At 37.7% G+C, this 22893-nt stretch overlaps 1 protein-coding gene across 3 annotated transcripts in view; it reads right to left on the reverse strand.

Annotated features, from left to right (window-relative positions):
* Positions 1-22893, reverse strand: part of LOC107702956 (ephrin type-B receptor 4-like) — a 51230-nt gene that overhangs the window by 25459 nt on the left and 2878 nt on the right. For all 3 annotated transcript variants that reach the window (XM_016505425.1, XM_016505426.1, XM_016505427.1), the window contains 3 exons: positions 4894-4964; positions 4517-4798; positions 2923-3313 (listed from right to left, as the gene is read on the reverse strand). In XM_016505425.1, coding sequence (XP_016360911.1) covers positions 2923-3313; positions 4517-4798; positions 4894-4964 — 744 coding nt within the window. The remainder of the gene's footprint in view (positions 1-2922; positions 3314-4516; positions 4799-4893; positions 4965-22893) is intronic.

A 22893-nucleotide genomic window follows, 5' to 3' on the forward strand; every position in this document is an offset into this window, starting at 1 on the left:
AGCAATGATGCTGAAAATACAGCTGCGCATCACAGAAATAAATTACATTTGACAATATATTCACATAGAAAATGGTTATTTTAAATTGTAATAATATTTTACAATAGTAATGTTTTTAATGCAGCCTTTGTGAACATAAGAGACTTCCAACAACACTGAAATATTGCGATTTTTAATCTTATCGACCCTAAACTTTCTAAAGCTAGTGTATGTCTTATCTGTTTCGCTGTGGTCTTACTCATTCTTCAAAACATGGCAGACATAAATGCAATCTCACTTAAGGTCTTGTGACCCAAAATATCTGACACACTGAAGACTAACATTTATCAGAAAACCAATTAATCTGTCATCTGTGAGCATGTCACATTAAACGATCAAAGACTGGTGATTTTGCACTTTGATTAAAGCATGCTTCTGCAATTCATCTGAGAAGGCAATATAGTTGTGTGCACCAGCTTCAGTCGCTTTGGATAAAAGTGTCTGCCAAATGCAGAAATGTAAATGCGCCCCGGATGCACAGGACTGTAATGTAATAGCGAGTGAAAATGTGTCCAGCCGTAGGACACTGATGAAATACACCGTAATCCTCTCTCCTCATTTCTCCACAGCGAGCGTCTCCACTTCCTCTAGTTTAAACGGCTTTTCTGTGAGACCTTCATCTCACCTCTCACACTCAGTCAGTGTTTTCCCTCCTTCTCAAGTGGCACAGACTTTGTCTAATTCAGTCCCATCTGTCCTTTACTGTCTCTCTGGCCTCTTATCAGGCCAGAGAGTTGTAGCCGTTGTCAGTATAAACATTCTCAAAACTTACTCTTGAAGGTAGAAAAGCAGTATGTGTGTGTGTGCGCGCGTGCGTGTGCGTGCGTGCGTGTGAGTGTGTGTGTGTGTGTGTGTGTGTGTGAGTGTGTGTGTGTGAGTGTGAGTGAGTGTGTGTGTGAGAGAGTGTGTGTGTGTGTGTGTGTGTGTGTGTGCATGCAAAATATTCTGTATTCGACAGTCTCTCAGGTTCATACATTTGTGACAGTAGTTATAAAGATGAGAGTTTATGCTCAGAATGGCGAACTGCTGTGTGCTGCATACGGTGCACGGTAAGAAATTGTTTCGTATGCATGGAAAACCCAGTTGACCAGCTACATTTGACAAAATGTGTATCATTCAACCAGAGCACACTGTGAGTCTCCACAATGCAATGTGCTCAACCTGACCTTCAGTCTCCTATGGGACGAATTGTAAGGAAGACCAGCTCTGAATTCTTTATTTTTATATCTTGGTTCACTATTAAATCAGATTGTACGACACTATTTACTTGCAACATAATTAACGCCACTGTTAGTTAACAAACGATGTTAAACTGAAAATGCTCCACTGTAATTTTTCATTATCAGATGGTAATAGCAAATACACTACAGTTCAAAAGTTTGGGATCAGTAATATATTTTTTAGATTTAATATATTATTTTTAAATCAATTTTTTCAAAGATATTTATCATGTTACATAAGATTTCTATTTCAAATAAATGCTGTTTTTTTTCTTAAAGTCCCCATGAAATCAAAATGGAAATGAAAAAAAAAAATGAAAAATTCGTATTTAGAAGATATAAGCATTCAAAATTTACACAGTCTCTCATTTCCGGTTTTGATGACGTCACCCTGCACTTCAGCTTCTCATCAAACTTTCTGTCCAATCAAATGCTCTCTAGAATCTGAAATGCCCCGCCCCTACACTATAAATAGACGCTGAAACTACGGCTGAAATAGGTCACTTGTTCACAGAATTAGTATTTTCTGTACGCTGAATGGCACGTAGTGCACTATATGGGGAATAAGGAATGATGCAGACCGTGTAAACATGCTTTCCATTGGGTCGAAAGAGTCTGGTTTTACGTTGTGTCACGCACACAGTCTGCTCCGGTCCAGAGACACGATATCACGGAGCGGATCACATGCACGAGTCGCGCAGACCACGAAATGTATCAGCCCCATTTGAATTCTACCAGAATGCTATATTTTATAGCGATTTGGATCAGATTAGGAGGAGAAACGGTTAGAGAGACAGCACGAGAACGAGTAGAAGAGATAACACCGGTGCCCTGCACCGACATAAATGACACAATTTTCAAATGACACATCCTCAGCATAATTATAATCACTGTTTAGCTTTAGTAACAGTTTCATATTGAAAAATAAAGGGCTAATCTAGACTGTGGCTGTCATAAGCTGTCAAATGAGGCTTTACCGAGCTCAAAGGCTCTGGCCCAAGCTGTGACATTACAAACGAAACGCTATTGGCTATTTAAAAAGTGGGCGGGGCTGCTCGATATGCCCCGCCCCATCTTCCTGTTTCAGTTGAAATTACGTCACCACATAGCATAACGCTGCGTGTTTTAAGGCACTTCAGTGGACCTTTAATTTTCTATTCATCAAAGAATCCTGAAAAACACATATTGTGGTTTCCACAAAAATATTCGGCAGCACAACTGTTTTCAGCATTGATAATAAGCAGCATATTAGAATGATTTCTGAAGGATCATGTGACACTGAAGACTGGAGTAATGATGCTGAAAATACAGCTTTGATCACAGAAATAAATTATATCTGAGCATACATTAAAATCGAAAACAGCTATTTTAAATTATAATAACATTTTGCAATATTTTACTGTATATTTATGATCACATCAATGCAGCCTTGGTGAGCAGAAGAGATTTTTTTCAAAAAAATATAAAACCCCAACCCCAAACTAAATGCTACTCCAAGGTAGTGACACATTATAGAAGCACAATACACTGAGCAGAGAATCAGCCGTAATGAGTGTAATCATATTCCATGATGTTTAAATAAGATACATCAAAGAACTGTTTAATTGAACTGAGATTTGGCTAGATTTTTGGCTTCAGAGACGCCCGTTGTGTTCTCACTCACCTCTACACTCCAGTTCTCCATGGCTGGCCTCGAAGCCCGGCAGGCAAGTGCAGGTGGTGGTGGGCTGGTCCACCCACTGTCCATCTTCCCCGCAGAACATCTTGGGCGGTCTGGGATTGGGTCCAGGCTGCTCTGCGTTGGCCACACACTGGCCCACCGCCTCCTGGACCAGCGAGCGCGGAACTGTCTCCGGGAAGACGGATAGCGAGCACGTGAGAGCCGGACACTTCTTTAAGAAGACGCGCACAGATAGAAGCGCCATGCAGGCGCCCTGGGCCTGGAACGCCAAGTAGAATCCAAGTTTGGTCAAAGGGCCCAAACGCAGCGTTTTGACATTAAACTTCTTCTCTCCACCTTTGCGCAGCAGGAAGTCCGCGGCCACCGTGTCGACCTAATGGAAGCAGAAATACGGTAAACAGTTGTAAGAGAGAAATCACAAAGGAGATCTTTTACATTCTGATTGAGACTAAACGAGAACTGACCTCATAGATATTCAGTGTTTTCCACACATACAGGATTGAGATTAAATAGAGAGAAAGTGGATGTGATCTCACATCACCTCTACAGACTTCAATAATATCCCAAACTGTACTCAGAGTGTGATTTCTCATCAAAGTCTCCCGAGCCCAAATTATGTGCTGTGCTATCTACAGTAATTTTAGGGTTATACTCTCTCGGTACCCTAAGAAGTGCACTTAACTGCACTGAATGTGCACTTGCAATGCACTTCAAATATTTAAAGTATATATTAAAAAAAAAAAGTACTTGCAGATAAAATTATATTAATGAAATAAAAGGCCACTTAAGTGTACTTAGAATACACCTTCATGACTATATTTTTAAGTGAAATGTCTAATTTTTAGAAAGTTTTTCTTTAAAGTACATTTTAAATCATTGTTTTAATAATCTTTTGTCATCATTCAAAGCAGTACACTTACTCTGATGTGTTGACTAACATACTAAAGCACATTTAATGTACTTGATTATAATTTTAATTGTGGCGTGTTATTCAATATTACATTTTAAGTTAATACTTTTAAATGTACTGAATTGCAACTTCATTATGTGTAATCACAGATATATTTAAATACTTCACATACAAGTTTCAACAGAAATGACATTAAAGTATATTTTAGTTCACCATAAAGGCTTGTCAGTACATTCAGCATATTTCAAAGACAATAGAAGTAATTATATAAAGAGATGTATTTAAGTCTTTAAGAAGTGGGTCAAAAAGGCACTCTAAAGGTCAGCTAGATGCATTTAATATTATTCTATAAATTATTTTCATGCAATTAAGTGTCTGAAAACATTAGATACGGTTTGCACTTAAGTATATTCTTTTAACAGATATTATTCCCGTAAACTCTTTTTAAAAGTATGCTAAATGTACTTCTTTTTCACAAAGGTATGTCTACATACCTTTGTGTCTTTTTGATTTCTCAGAAGGAGAAACATTTGAGACTAAATTGATTTGTTAATTAGATGCAACTGAAATCTATCAAATGTTGCTTTCAGTAATGTTAATAACGTCTCTCATTTATACGATTTTCCATGCGCATTCAAGTGTGTATGATCGTCTGCATGTGTGCACCTTGGTATAGGGGTTCTCCATCCATGCCGGGTGGGTTGCAGTCGCGTCATCCGTGTCGCTCTGGTAGTAGTAAAGGTTGAAGGTCTCTTTGCAGGATCGGTGGTGCGTGATCCGCGATGAGCATTCGATCATGGTGAAGAGCAGCTCCACGTACACCTGCGATGCCTCTTGGCGCTCGATGAGCTTACTGCGCAGCCAGTGACTGGACGAGCCGTCGGCTTGGCAGATCTGATAGGTCCTCACGCTGTTGTTCTCCTCATCTAGACCGCTGATCTCCTCCCACTGCACAAACGAAGGAGATCAGTTGCAATAACATACGCTTTGACTGAGGTTTTGCTCGACATGTAAGGGTCAGACGCTGGAGCTGCTGGACTCACCTCAGGTTTAGAGTGAGAGTTTGTCGTCCACTTCAGATCTGATGTCTCCGTCTTCGTATTCATCAGGACTTCTGTCACACACAAGATAGAGAGAGGGGGTTTTGTTAAAAATAACTAAATAGAGAGTAAATATGAGATCACAATCTTTAATATTGCCTTGTTGTGAAAAATAAGTGTGCTTAATTGTGTGTTTAAAGTGTACTTCGCATCTTAAAAGTGTTTTTTTAAAGAAAAAAACTGGACTTTCTTTCTTCTGTTGAACACAAAAGAAGATGTTTTGAAGAATGCTGATAACCTGACAGCTGACGGTAGCCATTGACTTCCATAGTATGGAAACAAACAAAAAAATACTATAGAAGTCAATGGCTACCGTCAACTGTTTGGTTATTCTTCAAAACATCTTCTTTTGTGTTCAGCAGAAGAAAGAAACTCACACAGGTTTGGGACAACTTGAGGTATTATTGAAGTATTATTTATTAAAAGTATATTTAAAAAAAACTGTACTTACAGATAATATAATATTAATACAGTAAAAGACCACTTAAGTGCACTTAAGAAACCATCTCTCTTCAACATGCTTAAAGGGATAGTTCACCCTAAAAAAAGAAGACAGTTTGAAGAATGTGGGTAAACAAACAGTTGTAGGTCCCCATTGACTTCCAAAGTATGGAAAAAGAATACAATGGAAGTCAATGGCTACCATCAACTCTTTGGTTCCCAACATTCTTCAAAACATCTTCTTTTGTGTTCAGCAGAAGAAAGAAACTCACACAGGTTTGGGACAACTTGAGGGTGAGCAAATTATATATTTAAGTATTATTTAGTAAAAGTATATAAAAAAAAAAAAAAAAACTGTACTTACAGATAATATAATATTAATACAGTAAAAGATCACTTAAGTGCACTTAAGAAACTGTCTCTCTTTAACATGCTTAAAGGGATAGTTCACCCTAAAAAAGAAGATAGTTTGAAGAATGTGGGTAAACAAACAGTTGTTGGTCCCTATTGACTTCCAAAGTATGGAAAAAAATACTATAGAAGTCAATGGCTACCGTCAACTCTTTGGTTACCAACATTCTTCAAAATATATTTTTTTGTATTCAACAGAAGACAAAATCTCATTCAGGTTTGGAACAACTTGAGGGTGAGCAAATGACAATTTCATTTTTGCACTTTGTAATAATGTCAAATTTAAAATTTTAAATCATTATGTTATATAACCTTTTGTGGTGCTTTAAAGAATACACTTGCTTTGATGTGTTGACTAACATACTAAAGCACATGTAAAATACAGCACTATAATTTTAACTGTAGTCCTCATGATGCTTTTTAACTAGTGTGGCTTCACCAGCAGGGTTTCCTTAGTCAACCAGCTTCACCAGAACATTTGATTTTACCGGTCCACTAACAAAAGCAGCAGCGGCCATTAAAACCCACGGAAATTCATGCAGATCTGCCGTTTTTTCAGCACGATATGACACGGCAACATCGGAGCAATGACATTTTTCCTCTGAGCACACAGAGGGCAAGGGAAGTTCCCCGAGGTTCGATGGTTTGGTTATCAAATCATGTCCAGCAAAAACAAATCTGGAAACTATGGGCGTGTTTCTCTCTCATAGCGACTTGCGTAGCTGCAGTATCCCACAAGGAAACCGACGGACATGGGAACAAGGGCACAGCCTAATTTTACACTCGCACACATATAGAGTGACAATACAAAATCACTACATAGAGTTTCAACCCAGCGGTGAACGATGGTCATTTAATTTCCAGAGAACATCCTTCCTTTCATCCATTTCCACTCTCTCTCTCTCTCTCGATTGCATTTTTGCTTGAACTGGCTGTTGGTCATTACTTATTGATGCTGGTGATGGGTTTTAATCAGGCATTCATTCAGTCACCCGCTCCAGACTTCCGCGCACATATCTGACCTGAGGTTCTTGCTATGGGAGCCGCGCTAGTCATGTGACCACCCGAAGCCACCGCACGGTTCAAACCGGCTTCAATCACAAAGATCCTTTGATCTAAAAATACTACCACTGAATATATTCCCCTCTCTCTCTTTCTCCTGCCGTTATTTGTTCAAACTCCTTTCTTATCCTCGTCTCTGAGGAGGCACACCTTTATTGCTCTTTTTTTTTGCATGTGCTTTTCCCACGAGTGTTAGAGTTTAGCATACGGAGATGGAATCGATGCGTTTCTGTCTGTATGTATCTGGGTCGAGACTTGTCTTGGGGTCTAGAAGCTTTCTGTTGGTTTAAACCTCAGAAAAGCATCAATGGCAAGAAGAAAAAGATGTTGTTTAAGCACATATGGCTGCAGGGAGAACACTGGATATGTTCCGAATGGATATTACTTACTGTGCAGTACTTTATAATGTGTAATATGTAAAACAGTCAATAACTTCAAACTTTAGTGTGCTGCATTGCTGCTACATCACATCATGTTAAATGTTTAATTGTGTGAGTAAAATTAATTGTTTAAGGTCATGCTGAAATGGCAGTAGCAACAGCTTTTTCTTTCATATTGTGATGTACATCTAAGTAAAACGGATTATTACAAAAGAAAAAATATGTAGGGTGGGGACTTAGTTCTGTCCATTGACTGCTGATTGTCTGAAAGCGAGCTTGCAGTTGATTGTAAGAAAGGGGCGGGGTTTAAGCGGACTAAATGATTGAAGAAATCATCTGAAGATCCAGTTTATGACATTTTGATTAAAAATTACAAGGTCAAAACAAATTCAAAATAAATAAATAATAATAGTAATAAACATGCATTGATGAATATATCAGTGAGGTTTAATAAAAAAAACAGATGTGAAACAGGGTGAATTTCCATTTTATGCTGACTTTAAATCCAGTTTTATGCAAAAATGTGTTAACTTTTAGCAGTTTGAGTAAATACATAAGTAAAAAAAAAATTGTTAACTAAAACTAAAACCATAAAAAGCTTCTTCATTGCTTGAAATAAAATAAACATTATCTGAAATAAAACAAAAAAAAATATATATATATATACATTTTATTTCATCTAGTTGCCACGGCAACTTTTCTCATTTTAATTGAATCAAAGCACTAAAATAGCAATAACTATTTTAGTTTCAAATTCAAAACTAAAATTTAATAATTAAAATGTAATTATTATAATGTATTATTTACATTTTAAAATGATCTAAAATAAAATAAAATAAATGATAAAAAACAAACCCTGAAACAACATACAGAACTACCACATTTTGCTATAAGTTTGATTGCATCATATAATAATTGCTGTTAATAGTGTTCATCGTCTGTTTTATTACGTCTTAAATTGATTTTTCCGTACTGCTGGTTCGTCTGGTCAGAGGAGAACTGGCTCCCCGACTGAGCCTGGTTTCTCCCAAGGTTTTTTCTCCATTCTGTCACCGATGGAGTTTTGGTTCCTTGCCGCTGTCGCCTCTGGCTTGCTTAGTTGGGGACACTTCATTTCCAGCGATACCGTTGACTTGATTGCAAAGATACTATTTAAACTGAGCTGGATGTTGACATCACTGAATTCAATGATGAACTGTCGTTAACTGAAAAATTTGTGTTTACTATTGTCATTTTGCATTATTGACACTATTTTCCTAATTAATGCTGTTCAGTTGCTTTGACACAATCTGTATTGTTAAAAGCGCTATATAAATAAAGGTGACTTGACTTGACTTGACTTTTTTCGTAATTGTATTTATCATTTTTTTGTCTAGTTTAGTTGAAGTGCTAAAATAACTAAAATTACAAATTTAATAAAAACTGAAAATATAAATAAAAAAATCTAATTTGACATTTTAACAAAAATGTAATAGTATGTAATAATATAATAGTAGGCTCTGGTTGTATATTCAGCAAGTGTAGTATTTCACCCAAGTATATGGTGTGCACAGAAGACTAGTATACTGCACAGAGTATACATACTGCAAGACTAGCATGAGTAGTTAAAACACCCGATGAGTCTCTATCTGTATGTATCTGGGTTGGAACTTGTCTTGGGGACTGGAAGCTTCCTGCTGCTGGTTTTCACCTCAGAATCGCATCAATATTCAAAATAATAACCAAAAACCCATATTTGAGCGTGCAGGGCCTCCGGGAGAACACTGGCATGTGCTCTTTCTCACTCAGTGACACCTCCACACGCTCCTCCCTAACGCAGACATTTCTCCCTCTCGCTTTCATTATTCTCCCCATCACTTTTGCTATTCCTGCTTTCAGATTTTACATTCCTTTCTTGCCATCCGTCCGGCTCCATTTCTCTTCTCAATAACTCCATATGTCCCCGGCACACTCTTTATCTCTCGGCGCTTCCCTCTATCCCTCGCTCTCCTGCCTCTGATGTCGAGAGGCTGTGGACGGCTGATAACCACCGTCCAGCTCAGAGAATCAAAGCGAGCGGCGCCCGGGACGCCGGAGGGGAGGATGAAAGAGGGATGAGAGGGGAAGAGTGCCGGCGAGGGAGGACACAGGGCGGGAGCTTTTGGAGAAGAGGGCAAAAAAGAGGGAGAGAGGGATGAGACAGGACGGATATCTGACGGTGATTTCCCACTGTGAGTGTTGCTCCGAGTTCAGAGGAAAAACTAATTACAGGCTCGTTTACATTAAAATGCACACGCACACGTACACGGGTGAATCTCATGAAACCTGTCGAGAACATGCCCAGCTCATAATTCATCCCACAAATCAATAAAAGATACAAGAAATTATATGTTGCATAAAAAATGTGAAGCATGCTTTGTTTTTTATTTTGCATTGTGACATTTCTAAAAATGTATTACTTTCGCCCCAAACTCTCATTTGCGTAATATACAAAAAATATTTCCTGTTAGCATTACATATATTAATATTAAAAAACTCACTACTGCAATATAAATCAGGGTTATTACTGTTAAGTAAAATTAAATTCTAAGCAGTAAAATTTCAAACTGGAAATACATAAAAACTTAATCTAAAATAAAAAAATCAACATAAAAAGTAATATTTAAAATAAAAACAAATACAACATACAAAAGTACATCAAATTACTAAAAATTAAACAGAAAATAAAATGAAAACAGTAAATATTTTATAAAAATAAGTTAATTTAAAATATTAATAGAAATGATAATAGTAATATCAAATTAACACTGACATTTATTTTATATTTAGTTTTTATAGTTCATCGTATTTGGTACTAATGGTACTATTTTTGTACTATACTTAAACTGTATAATTGGAATGGGGGGGGAAAGTAAAAATTCTGAATGCATAAATCCAAATGGTTCAAAAAACAAACAAACAAAAAAAAGTTAATTTTCAAAATATAATTTCTCTGTTTTTTTTTGGTTTTTTTTGTTATAATGTTTTTTGTTTTTTTTTCTTTCTTTTACTTTTGTTGTTGGTATGAAATATGACCTGGTGCTTCATCCGTGAAGTGTGCGTTTATGAACACCAGGTTACTGAGGACTACGGTGTGTGATGTGATAGATTATGGTCTGTTACGGTGTGTGTGTGTGTGTGTGTGTTCCTGTATGTAATTACAGTGGTCCATATCCTGCTGTCTACTCTATCATTACTTATAATGGGGCAGGAAAAGTGTGTGTGTTTGTGTGAGCGAGTGTGTGTTTCTCCTTATGGCCCGCCTCAAAAAATAGGTTAGACACAGCGAGACTCCAAAGTTGACAACAGGATTATCACTCACCTGACACACACACACACACACACACACACACACACATCTCAATCAGTGTTTCTACGAATACCGCACGGCTCTAACATGAAATCTCGCCTCAATGCGATTCAGTGAGAAACCTGCAGCAAATTCACAATCACAAGTGAGACTCTTTTACATCTCAGCTGAGTCTCATAGAAAGCAATGCGATCAAATGGAGAGCTAATGGTGGAGTTTCAGAGATCTTAATGTCTCAAACTGCACTCAGATTTGCCAACATACAAAGTCTGCAATCAAAAACCAGAAATTCTAATATGAACATTTGTCATAACATTCTACAAAGTTATCTGAGGTATGTTCAACAATTGTGTCTTAAGAAAAAGATCTGAGAAATGTGCACTCCGTTATCTCTCCTGAGCTCTGAAAGAGCAACTTCTGAGCAATATAATGCTCCAGTGGGTGAGGAAATAAAAGGTAGCATGAGGCTTTTGTGACGAGAGTTTGACCAGGTGTGTTCACTACTACTCAAAAGTACTATTCAAAATGTTTTTCAAAGAAGTCTCTTATGCTCACTATGGCTGCATTTGCTCAGTCAAAAATACAATAGACTGTAATATTGTGAAATATTATTACAATTTGAAAGAACTGTATTCTATGTGAATTTATGTTAAACTGCAATGCATTTCTGTGATGCGCAGCTGTATTTTCAGCATCATTACTCCAGTCTTCAGTGTCACATGATCTTCAGAAATCATTCTAATATGCTGATTTGCTGCTCAAGAAACATTTCTGATTATTATCAATGTTGAACACTGCTGAAAATTGTGTTCACTGGTATTCCCTACATCATGAGGACCAAATGTCCGCACAAGTATAGTGACACCAGTAAATTTTGACTCTGTGGGAACATTTTTTTGGTCCCCATGAGGAAACAAGTTTATAAATCATCCAGAATGACGTTTTTTGAAAATCTAAAAATGCCTGTAGTTGTGTGTGTTTAGGTGTAGGGTTAGGATAAGGGGATAGAAAATACAGTTTGTACAGTATAAAAACCATTACGCCTATGGAATTAACCCATAAAACATTGAAACCCAATGTGTGTGTGTGTGAGCTTGCGTGAGAGTCAATAGTCTGATATCTCCTTACTTTTATGATATGAATAATGGCGAACGTGACTCTGTGTTTGAGCATGTCGGCGCGTTTAGACGAGTGTGTGAGCATCTCATTCGTTTCTCACCTCTGCAGGTAAGGTATGAGTGTTTGTCTGCTTCACGTTTCTGTCTGTCTTCTGTATGAGTGTGTCTAGAAAAGCTCAGTGGAAAATGTATTGCTCAGAGGTTGCATTTCAACGTACGGGAAACTTCATTCTCAAAATGATTCATTCAAATAGCAGTTTTTATAATCGAATGGGACAACTGTTGATATACTGTACAGTAAGCTGCTGATATAAAATAAGAGAACAAGCTCATTTAGTCATTTTAGAAATTTCTCAAAGTTCTAATCAAAGTCTCCAGATATTGGTATTTTGCGAGATGTGAACAATCTCATGAAATTACTAAGATTTTTCCCAAGAGCTAAGCAAAAGTCTCCATTTACTCTCATAGCTATCTTGGAAAAACAGTTGAGATTTTTAGCAGAGGATTTTTTTTTTTTATTGTAAAACACACACTGTGGTATGTGACCTTGAGCTGATATCATGCCTTGAGTGTTTCCTGAGTGCACTCAGACCTCTTTAATTATAGACACATCCTCACTTTCTCTCAAAGGAAAATGACAGAAGACCAGCACTGGGCTACAATTAGTCTTTCACTTTAATTAAGGAAAAGAGACGGTGCCAATTACTGAAAGAGAGAGAGAGCGAGAGAGACAGAGGAGAAAGTGAAATGAGGAGGAGGGATGGAAAACAGAAAGGGGGTGAAAAAAGGAGGCCAAGGAGAGCGAGTGGCAGAAAAGATGGAGATGAACAGATAGTGAAGAGAGATGAGCATTTAATACGAGTACTGTAGCGTGATGGCATGTTTGTGTGTCTAATGGTTTATTACTGACGCACACCTGGACTACAGATGCTCCTGAGTGTACAAAACCACACACACTTGCAAAATCGCTGTCTGAACGATTAGCTGGAGATCAAAATGGACCGTATTTAGTTTCTCAGTAAACATTCCTGGTCTTATTGTGAACGGTTCATCTGCACACGTTATTCCAAAGAAAACAAAAGTTTGTCTTTGTAATCTTTCATCAAGCGGGATAACTTATTCAGCCTCTCAAATGAGTTTCCGTTCCGGCTAATATCATCAAGCCCTCTTATTTTTCATTCCCTCCAACCGCCAGACTGCATTCATATGTAACACTTATTTTTCACGTGTCGATTATTTTATGATGCATAAAGTCCTGGCCTACAGTTGAATATCTTGTTTCACTGTCAGATAACAGAAGTACAATTTTACACTTTTTATTAGCATAGTTTTACAAAGAGTTATTATTACGGAAATAATACACTTTAAAAGAACGTACTTAAGTGCGAACAGAATGTAATATTGTCAGACGCTTAATTTCGATTAAATGACAATTTAATGTAGTTTAAATTTACATTAAATGCAATTATCTGAACATTAGAGTGCTTGTTTAACCCACTTAAGTAGGACTTAAGTACATCTTTATATGTACTGTAATTTCATAATTACTGCTATTGTCGTTGAAACATAGTTAAAGTGTACTGCTGAATGCACTGACTTTTATGGTGAATTGAAATATATTTTAAATGTTCCATTGAAACCTGTATTTCATAAATTAAAAATATTTGTAATTACACATTTGTAATGATGAAGTTGCAATTTTGTACATTTAAAATGTATTAACTTCGAATGCAATATCAAATAACACACTACAGTTAAAATTACAATCAAATACTTTACATGTGCTTAAGTATGTCTTCTTTAAAGAGCAACAAAAGATTATTAAAACATGATGTAAAATGTACTTTAGAGCAACCTTTTAATTTAACATTATTACAAATTGCACTTTTAAAAGTGTATTTAAATGTGTAAAAGAAACTGGGAGAACTCTGTGGAGCTCTAACGGGGATGAATTTAAAAATCTTTTTTTTCTTTCTTTCAGATTTTAGCATGCTAAACTAAAAAAAAACTAAAACTAAGAAAATGTTCACCAGTCGACCTCATTATTCAATTAAGTTGACCATACGATTCTTAGCTTCTACAAGAAAAACCTCAAATAAAATATGTTTAATATATCACTTGGCTACTGAGCTTTGAAAGAGCAGCCGGTGAGAATTTGAAAAATTTTGCCAAAACACACACAAACCTTTTATAACATAAGCAGATAAGCCGACCTGCCTAACACACTGAAAGCACTGAAACATCTGCAGCTTGTACAGACAAAATCCAACTTCTCACGCTGTCGTATGAAAACAAGGCTTTTTCTCTTAAAGAGACCACCATGAGAAATGATTTGCTCCTCTTACTATGCTGTCATTGGACATGTGAAAGGAAAGCGGACCGCTCCTAAGCCCACGCTAAACAAATGAACAACACTTCTCTCGTCTAAATGAAACTTGTTTGCATACTTCATTTAAGCTGACGCATCTTTGAGTGTGGATTGGTTTCCTAGCAGTCAGCCTATGAGCAAACGCACGCTAGACAGTGTTTGCACTTGTATTGCTGTTGGGAGAAAATGACAAAGAGAGAGAGAGAGAGAGAGAGAGAGAGAGAGAGAGAGGGGAAGACTGACATTGTTTGCATTTGGACACAAAAAACTGTAAGGCCAGAAACATAAGTTTGCAAACGCAAATGTTTGCCAAGTGCATTGAAAGCATATAGTCTGTTATACATATTTAACTTGAGTTATTGCGTTACTGTGCTAGTAGCAAATTTCAGTTCTTAGGAGGGAATAGTTTTTGTGCAATACTTTTTCGTAGGCCAACATGCAAGTTTGCATCACCTTGGTTATCACCCTGGTTCCCTTGACAAAAACCAAACAGGATTTTTCCACTGGCTTTTGGATTAGAGCAGAAAATAAGCTCTGTGACCAACAAAAGTTAATGATTCATACACATGGTAATCTACACAGTTGAACACAACTTTTATGAATTTTGAAGTCTAAAAACAATTGGCAAAGCTAGAAAGCAAAATGTAGTTGCTTGAGACATGAGTTTTGGCCTGAAAAAATACGTCATCCCTGCAGCACTCTACTGAGTTTGCTTCAAATGTTTGTATGATAATATATAACCTGAAAGAGAAAACTGACTGCTATAGCGTCCCTTGTGGCAACACGAGGAATGATGTGTGTTCTTGCATTGCGTTAAGATTTCATTTGGAAGAAAGATGCTTGAAATCAAGCTTGGGTAGCTAGAATCATTTGCATTCACAGGCCTAAATAAAGTATGTTGTGGTCCTTAAATTTGGAGTTTTTCCACATTTAAATGTGAAGCACCCGTTTCCAAAAAGAGATTATCATAATACTATGTATTTACTGTGCACAACATCTGAATTTCTGTTTGCATGAAGTCGCCAAATCATGCATATATATATATATATATATATATATATATATACTACTGTGCAATGCACTCAACTTGACCTTGCATTTCCTTTGATAAATAAACCAGAATATCAGCCGCTTTTTTGATTTATAATCTGCTAAGCTTTTATAAGTTAGACTGTTTACACAAAATTGGATAAAAAGCCAAAACTAGTGTACTGTGCAGTATATAGTGCACAGTATGCTGTAAGCTAATCTTTCATTCCCAGCATAAACAAGGACTTCCTTTACAATCTGTTGAACTCTTTGAGCTCTATTGATGTGCAGGCCATCAGCTACCTACCATCACAGCTTTTATTATCATTACATCCCCATATGGCTACTCACACGGTACATCATGAACACACACACACACACACACACACACACACAAACTGACCCTTAATCATATCCACTACAACACACACACACACACACACACACACTCATTGAGTAAGTGTCAGTGGGAGCCAGGAGGCGTGCTGGTTTGATCGGTGTGTGAACAGAGAAAGCAGACTGTTCCTGTCTGTTGCACACACACACACACACACACACACACACTCTGGCCCAGCATAACCCCAGCAGATATCTGATACATAATACACTCTCTGCATGACTCTACTCTTTCAATCTTTTGTTTCCTCCATCCCCTTTCTTTCCTGATCTCTCAATTTCTGACCAAGCTTTCACTGAAATCAGGCAACTTGAGCATGATGAAAACATTTGTGCTTACACAGAACAAATTCATAAAAATACATTATAATGAAGTATTATTTGACCTCTTCATTCATGTGTGTTTATTTAGCTATTCTTTAGGGACAAATTTGTCCCCAAAAGTGAGCTTAATAAGACAAAACCTTCCCCTTTGGGGACGTCCTAATGTGTCATATATTAAATGCTTTCGTTTTAATTAAATGGAAATGGGATATAGCGTTTATAATTAACTCTATGTAAATAATTTTGGCATGTCCTCATTCAGCTAAATAAATGTGTGTCCAAGTGGTAGCTTTTCTGCACTGTAGACAAAGAACCTACATATTTTCCAGTTTATGGGACCTTTTGAGTCACAAATAAGATTTTGAATTACTTGAACCCTTTGCAGTGCTGAAAATCCTTTACCTAATTTGGTGGAAAAAAAAAGACAGATCTTTTAAAAACTGCTATATAGTGCTATATTATCACCAAATCTTGAATTAAATCTTTTTGTCAGCTTGTTTTCGTTCAATCAGCACAGGTTTTGTATTTGTTTTTGGAGCTGATTGATCGTTATTTGTGAATAATTTTGGCAATATTCACTTATAATAAATTCACAGCATAAAGGGAAATATACAAGCATTTATTTGAAAAATCCCCAAAAAAGTACAAAACTTATCAGAACAATTTTGGGAAGTTGTTATGCCCCTGTGTGAGCAAATTTAGTAGGTTTTAGTCCAATGCAATAACATTAACTAGCATTTTCGTAAAAAAGAAAGTCCTCTCAGAGTCAAAATGATCAGAACACAAAATGAAGGTAAACTACATATAAGACCAACAAAATTCTCCCAAATGTTGTCAAACCCAAAAGTTTTGTTAAGAAATGTTAAGGGTTTGTGAGTGAAGTTTTTGTTGTTGCTGTCATTATTATTAGTTTTTTTTTTTTTGCAGGTTTGCGTGTCAAGCGCTGAGGTCTATATTCTAAAATAAACTTCTACATCCCAGATATCTTTGCTTTATAAGGTGATTGCACCTTTAGAAACAAAGATAGCATAGTTCACTTCACATACAGTACTAACGAAAAATGCGCTGAACACAAAATCTGTAGTTGCCTTGATGAATGAGGCACTTTGCATTTAGTGAAAAAACTAATTATAATTGGCAAAAGGAGTGTTACATGGAACAATTAAGACAACAGTTAATGCGCTGAATTTTTAAGTTCTCTCAACAATTCCTTTTTCACAGTGTGTGTATTTAAAAGCAAACATGTCCGAGAATCACCCAGAATGCTTGTGGACACCACAGCTTATGTGTGTGGAAACAAGCTCCCATGTTTTTTATCAATGCCCACACTTCATCCGCTCCACACACACCTGACCTATTTTAAGAGCACCCAGACACCTTAGTGCAGATCTTTTAGTAATATGTGTGTTACATTATCCATCTAAACAAAGGCTCTTCAAGAGTAAAATATCCCTACGTTTATCTGTGAATGCATTCATCAGGGTTATTAATTCACAGGGGAATTACGTTTATAGTGTTTAATGTGATTTATCAAAGAAGAATGTGTACGGCATTCCTATCAGCCAATCAGATTTTAGTATTAGGTTTAGGGCTGGTTATGGATTTAATTAAGATACAACAAAAACGCAACCAGCAAAAAGCAGGAGGCACGTGCTGTGAACTGCAGAGAAGACGAATGGCTTTGAATGTGCAGTCGCCAACGGGGGGCAAGTGGGGGAGTGCAAGCTCGAGAGAGGTGCAGGATGAGGCTCGTTTTTTTTTGGGATAAGAGAGATATCACACTGGGCCCTAATGGGGGAACTAACACGCGATTCAGACGAGAAAGCTTGTGCTCTGTTTGAAAAGTATAACGTGATATATGGCCAGATTAGTGGATGGCTTTGAATGTGCAGCCGCCAACGGGGGGCAAGTGGGGGAGTGCAAGCTCGAGAGAGGTGCAGGATGAGGCTCGTTTTTTTTTGGGATAAGAGAGATCTCACACTGGGCCCTAATGGGGGAACTAACACGCGATTCAGACGAGAAAGCTTGTGCTCTGTTTGAAAAGTATAACGTGATATATGGCCAGATTAGTGGAAAGGTTCACATACCTTACTTGCAAATGCATTGCTCTGTTTATCTCTTCACAAAACTTCCTGCAAAGCATGACGGGTTTGCAGATTTGTTGATGTACGTGATACAATTCTTCGAGAAAATTGGTCAAGTAATTTGTTCATCCCATAGGCAACTGAGTTGCAATGAATTAAAGAAGACTGAAACGTTTCAAGAACTCTTTAGAGCTCTTGCAGTAAGACATGGACAGAAACTCAGATGGCTACAGATGCTAAACAACGTACTGGAGTAGCAAGATTAACATCTGTGTTACAGGAAATCTGTACATGTGGATATAAAATATGGTTTGTGTGTACACTCTAAAAAATGCTGGGTTATTTCAACCCAACTTTGGGTCAAATATGGACTAACCCAACCGTTGGGTTAAATTTTTACATTCAATTTTTAACCCAAAAGTTGGGTTAGTCCAAATTTGACCCAAAGTTGGGTTGAAATATTTCAGCATTTTTTAGAGTGTATATAATGTGTTGGGCAATTAAGCTTTGTTTTTGAAGAGAATTAAATCAGGTGCTGATGTCTTTGTATGAGCAGCTAATAAACAGACAATCTCGTTTTGGTGTATTACATGTCACACAACAAGCCGAGCGTTTTGTGGAAGCATATTTCAGGAGCTGCTCAATCAACTGATACCAGGACCAGCAGTTCATTTCTATGAAGTATCTCCAGTCTTTTGTTGGTTTAGGAACAACATTACTATCAAGCACTCATAGTTTTAACCCCAATAAAACCTTATAGGCAGTTGTTCAAGCTTCTAACTGCAAACTGAAGCCTATAGCCCCAAAATCCCTGAGTAATAAGAATGTTGTTCCAGGACCAACAAGGATGCTGGAACTCATTCTACTTGAGTAAACTGTGTTAAAGGATTGGTTCACACAAAAATGAAAAATCTGTCATCATTTATTCACCCTTGTGTTATTTCAAACCCATAAGACTTTAAAGGGGTCATATGATGCTGCTAAAAAGAACATTATTTTGTGTATTTGGTGTAATGAAATGTGTTTATGCGTGTTCAAACAAAGTAGTTTCGCTTTCACAGCGTCACACACGGAGGGCTAGAGTGAGCGGAGGCCGGCTTGAGAACGGCGCGGCCAGCGAATTCGACGAAGGAGCATCCGGCGGGCATCGGCAACCACATGTGACGACCCCGGGCTGGACTCCGCTTCGTCCACGGTGAAAGCCGATCCGGCGATCCACAGCACGAAGTTTATGTATTTCCTCAGCGACCAGCACGGATCAGCTCCAGGCATGACGAATCGGATATCGTCCTCTTTTGGAAGACCAAACAAAGTAGTTTCGCTTTCACAACGAAACACACAGCGTCTTCACGACATGGTGGCGGCAGCAACAATACTACAGCGAGAATAAAAGTTACGCCTTCTTTCTTTGCGTGAACATTTGGGCGGCGTTATGCAAATATTCCCACATAGTGACGTAGACATGTGGGGGCGTGTTAGAACGAGCCGTTTTAGGTAGGCGTGGTTAACTCTTAACTTTTATAAAGAATATCTCTTTGGATTTGAGACTTTAGTCTTTGCAACTTTACAGATCTTCTTTATGCACCAAGAGCTTGTAGCACTCCAAAGAGAAAGGAAAAATTTTAATTGCGTCATATGACCCCTTTAATTTATCTTCAAAACACAAATGAAGGTATTTTTAATGAAACCTGAGAGTTTTGGTTAAACGGACTTTCAATGGAGGGACAGAAATCTCTGAAGATTCATTAAAAATATCTTCATTTGTGTTTCGAAGATGAACAAAAGTCTCATGGGTTTGGAACGGCATGAGGGTGAGTAAATGATGACCGAATTTTCTGAAAATGTTTGAGTGAACTACACACCTTTTAAACCTGGCACAAGTTGCATTGGTTGGCACAACTAGTTGAAACAGACCTGACGCATTGACTAGAGGCAGAACTAATTGGCATCATCACCACTAGCTTCCTAGGGATGTGCACTGCGACTAATTTCACATAGTTTAAACTGAAATTTTGTAGTCGACTAGTCTAAAAGTATGAAACCCTCAGAAGACAGTCAAAAACATTGTGTATATATGCAATCCATTTGAAGTACTTAATCTACTAATCAAACAGTCAAACAATTCTAGACACCTTATCATCCAAATTGTTTTTATTTTCCATCAGATGGTTAAAAATTTGCAATGCTGACAGCAAAAAAAGTTGAGGACGGGATGAATGAAAATGCAAATTCACTCTCTGACAGCAGGTGGAGCTTTTGGACAAGCAGAAATACAGCAGTTACCATGGTTACCCCTGTAAACAAAGCAGCACTGTGCTTATAAACACTATTTTATTAGGCATTATACAGAGATAACTTGATTAAAAAAAAAACTTTTTTGAAGAAAGTCAGCTCCCTTTAATTCATAATGTTTCCCCCATTAAACCGGTAAATGCGCTAGTTTTCCAAGTGGACGTTTCTCCACAGCAAGTGACACAAAGAAAACACATGCATGCATGCAAGGTCTGAGGTGAGATGAAATTAATGTGTTTTTCATTCCACATTTCAAAATCATGTATTTTTTTTCAACTAGTCGAATAGTATTTCCAATATCGACTAGCAGCAGCAGTTCAGTTTAGCTGACTAGTCTCGCACATCCCAAATTTCTACCACTAACTAGTTTCCACAAATATCTAAACGTCCATAAAACAAGATAAAACAATTTGTCAATAAGGTAAGAGCAAACTTAAGATTCTCTAAAAACATATTATGTCACATAATTTTGCTGCTCAGCTAAAATTATCTTGTTTTAAAGATATTTAGTCATTTTTACTGGAAACAAGACTGAAAACATCATTTTTGCAGTGCATGAGGGTTTCCAAGAATCCGATCAGGGCTGTAAAGTGTCTCTAAACGGCTCTGTAAATTGGTTGCAATCAATCCTGGACAACTGTTGGACGATAAATTGGGATTACATGAGCATGCTCCTTCCAAACCTTTCTTTGCAACTCTATTATGAAATGTGTCACCACTCAAATGCCTGTCCACTTACAGAAATGACACACTACATTATTGGAGTTCCTCCATCACCTGATTGGTTCTCTTCCTTCTGCGCTGATTGTGTCAGTAAGGTAAGGTCAAAGGTCTCCTCTCATGCTAAATGGCGATTCTCCGCCGCTTTTAGAGGCGTGTAGGAGGGAATGATGGAGACAGAGAGAAAAAAAAATGAAACGAGAGACTCTTAGGCTGTCAGCCCCTCATCCATCAGGGCGGTATTGACACTGATGCACTGGCTGAAGAGACATGAAAGCGAGAGAGAGAGAGAGAGCCCAACAAGAGCCGCTTGAGCGCTGTTATCATCCTATCAATCTGCACAGTGTTTGGACCGGCAACCGGGGCAATGCAGACCACACAGTCAAACACAAAAAACACACATGAAAGAATGAAAGTTGAAAAAGGATTCCTTCCACACGAGATCCAGCATGCATACGCAACTGGAAGCTCTCTGGGTTTGAGACAAACATACTGTGGTAACTCTGTAGAGAGTAAAGGTGCGGGATTGATGATTAGAGATGAGACGTGGAGCTGCAGTTTAAATCTTCAAGCGGCTAATCACAGGATTAACAACCAAAGAGAGAGTGAAGAGCGGGGCAGAGAGGAGAGTGCTGCTTTAAATGCAAATCCCTGTCTTATAAAAATCAGTTCCATTTAATAGGATTTCTGAGGAGGGATGTACATTTCTGCAGCGGGAGAGAAGCAGAGGAAACTTAAACACTTCGCCAAGCGAACTACAAAAAGAAGAGAGAAGAATAGAAAGTGCCATGTGTCAACATCGATTTTTTTTGCATCACTACACCACTTAACATATATGATCGTGTGCCATTTTGAACATACAACTACTATTATTACTATTATTCCAATATGAATACTTTGCACATTGAGCAAGTTTCTTACATGCATCTATTATTTAGATGACTTGCTACTTTTACTTTTGAAATTGAAGCAAAATCAGCTGTGATTGCGAAACACGATTGCATTGCTGCGATTGGATTAAAACAAAAAACAACTATCGCTTGTAGTGTGGTAGGGGTGTAACGGTACACAAATATGACGGTTCGGTACGTACCTCGGTTTTAACGTCACGGTTCGGTATGGTTTCGGTACAGCTGGGGAAAAACTTTTTTTTTTTTAGTACCGAAACGGTTCGGTACGAATACGTGTACCGTTACACCCCTATAGTGTGGCCATGTGATACCGCTTGAAAAGTTCATTGCATGCTGGTTCACAAAAAACTAGCATGCAGTATACACTGCATAGTATGCTAGTATTCCATTCCAGACATAGCCAATCCATGACTGTGAGAGTGAATGCATGTACATATGACAGCCATAGAGAAGAGAGACACAAATGAGACCGAGAGAAATAAATGAATCAGTGACAGAAGGTGGAATGGATAAGCTCTTTTTTTGCTCCAGGGTAACAGAAGACGGAAGACAGAAGAGTTCCTGAGCTCTGACCTCACATGAAAGCCATTGTTACCTCTCTCTCATTTAGCTGATATTTCCTCACAAAGGGAATTACAGATCAGTGCAGTGATCCTCACAGATCTGGCATTAGTTTAATCTCACGCAGGGGTTTGAGTTACTACAGAATCAAATCCAATCTCCCCCCTGCTGCTTCTGTTACTGACTTCACCATATTAGTCTTTACAACTGCCAAAGCAACCCCCAGCCCCCCACATCCCATCTCAGCGCATTATCAGGTACAGTTACCCAATCGGGTCGTATTGATTTTAGCAATATTCTGGTATGAAACAGGGACCAAAATTAACATTTGCCAAAGGCGAGTAAAACCAGAAATAAAGAAATGCTAGTTAAAGCCTTCGTGACATAAACTAATTAAAACAGAGGCAGGGCCTAAAAACAGTCGAAACATGAGTGACTAAGTCTTCACACTACTTTCAACACGTTTCAAAAACTTATTCCAGCAACTTTTCATTACATTTTCCAAAAACTGTTAAAAA

This window comes from Sinocyclocheilus anshuiensis, unplaced genomic scaffold (genome assembly GCF_001515605.1).
Source record: "Sinocyclocheilus anshuiensis isolate Anshui unplaced genomic scaffold, SAMN03320099.WGS_v1.1 scaffold238, whole genome shotgun sequence".
NCBI classification, from domain to species: Eukaryota; Metazoa; Chordata; class Actinopteri; order Cypriniformes; family Cyprinidae; genus Sinocyclocheilus; species Sinocyclocheilus anshuiensis.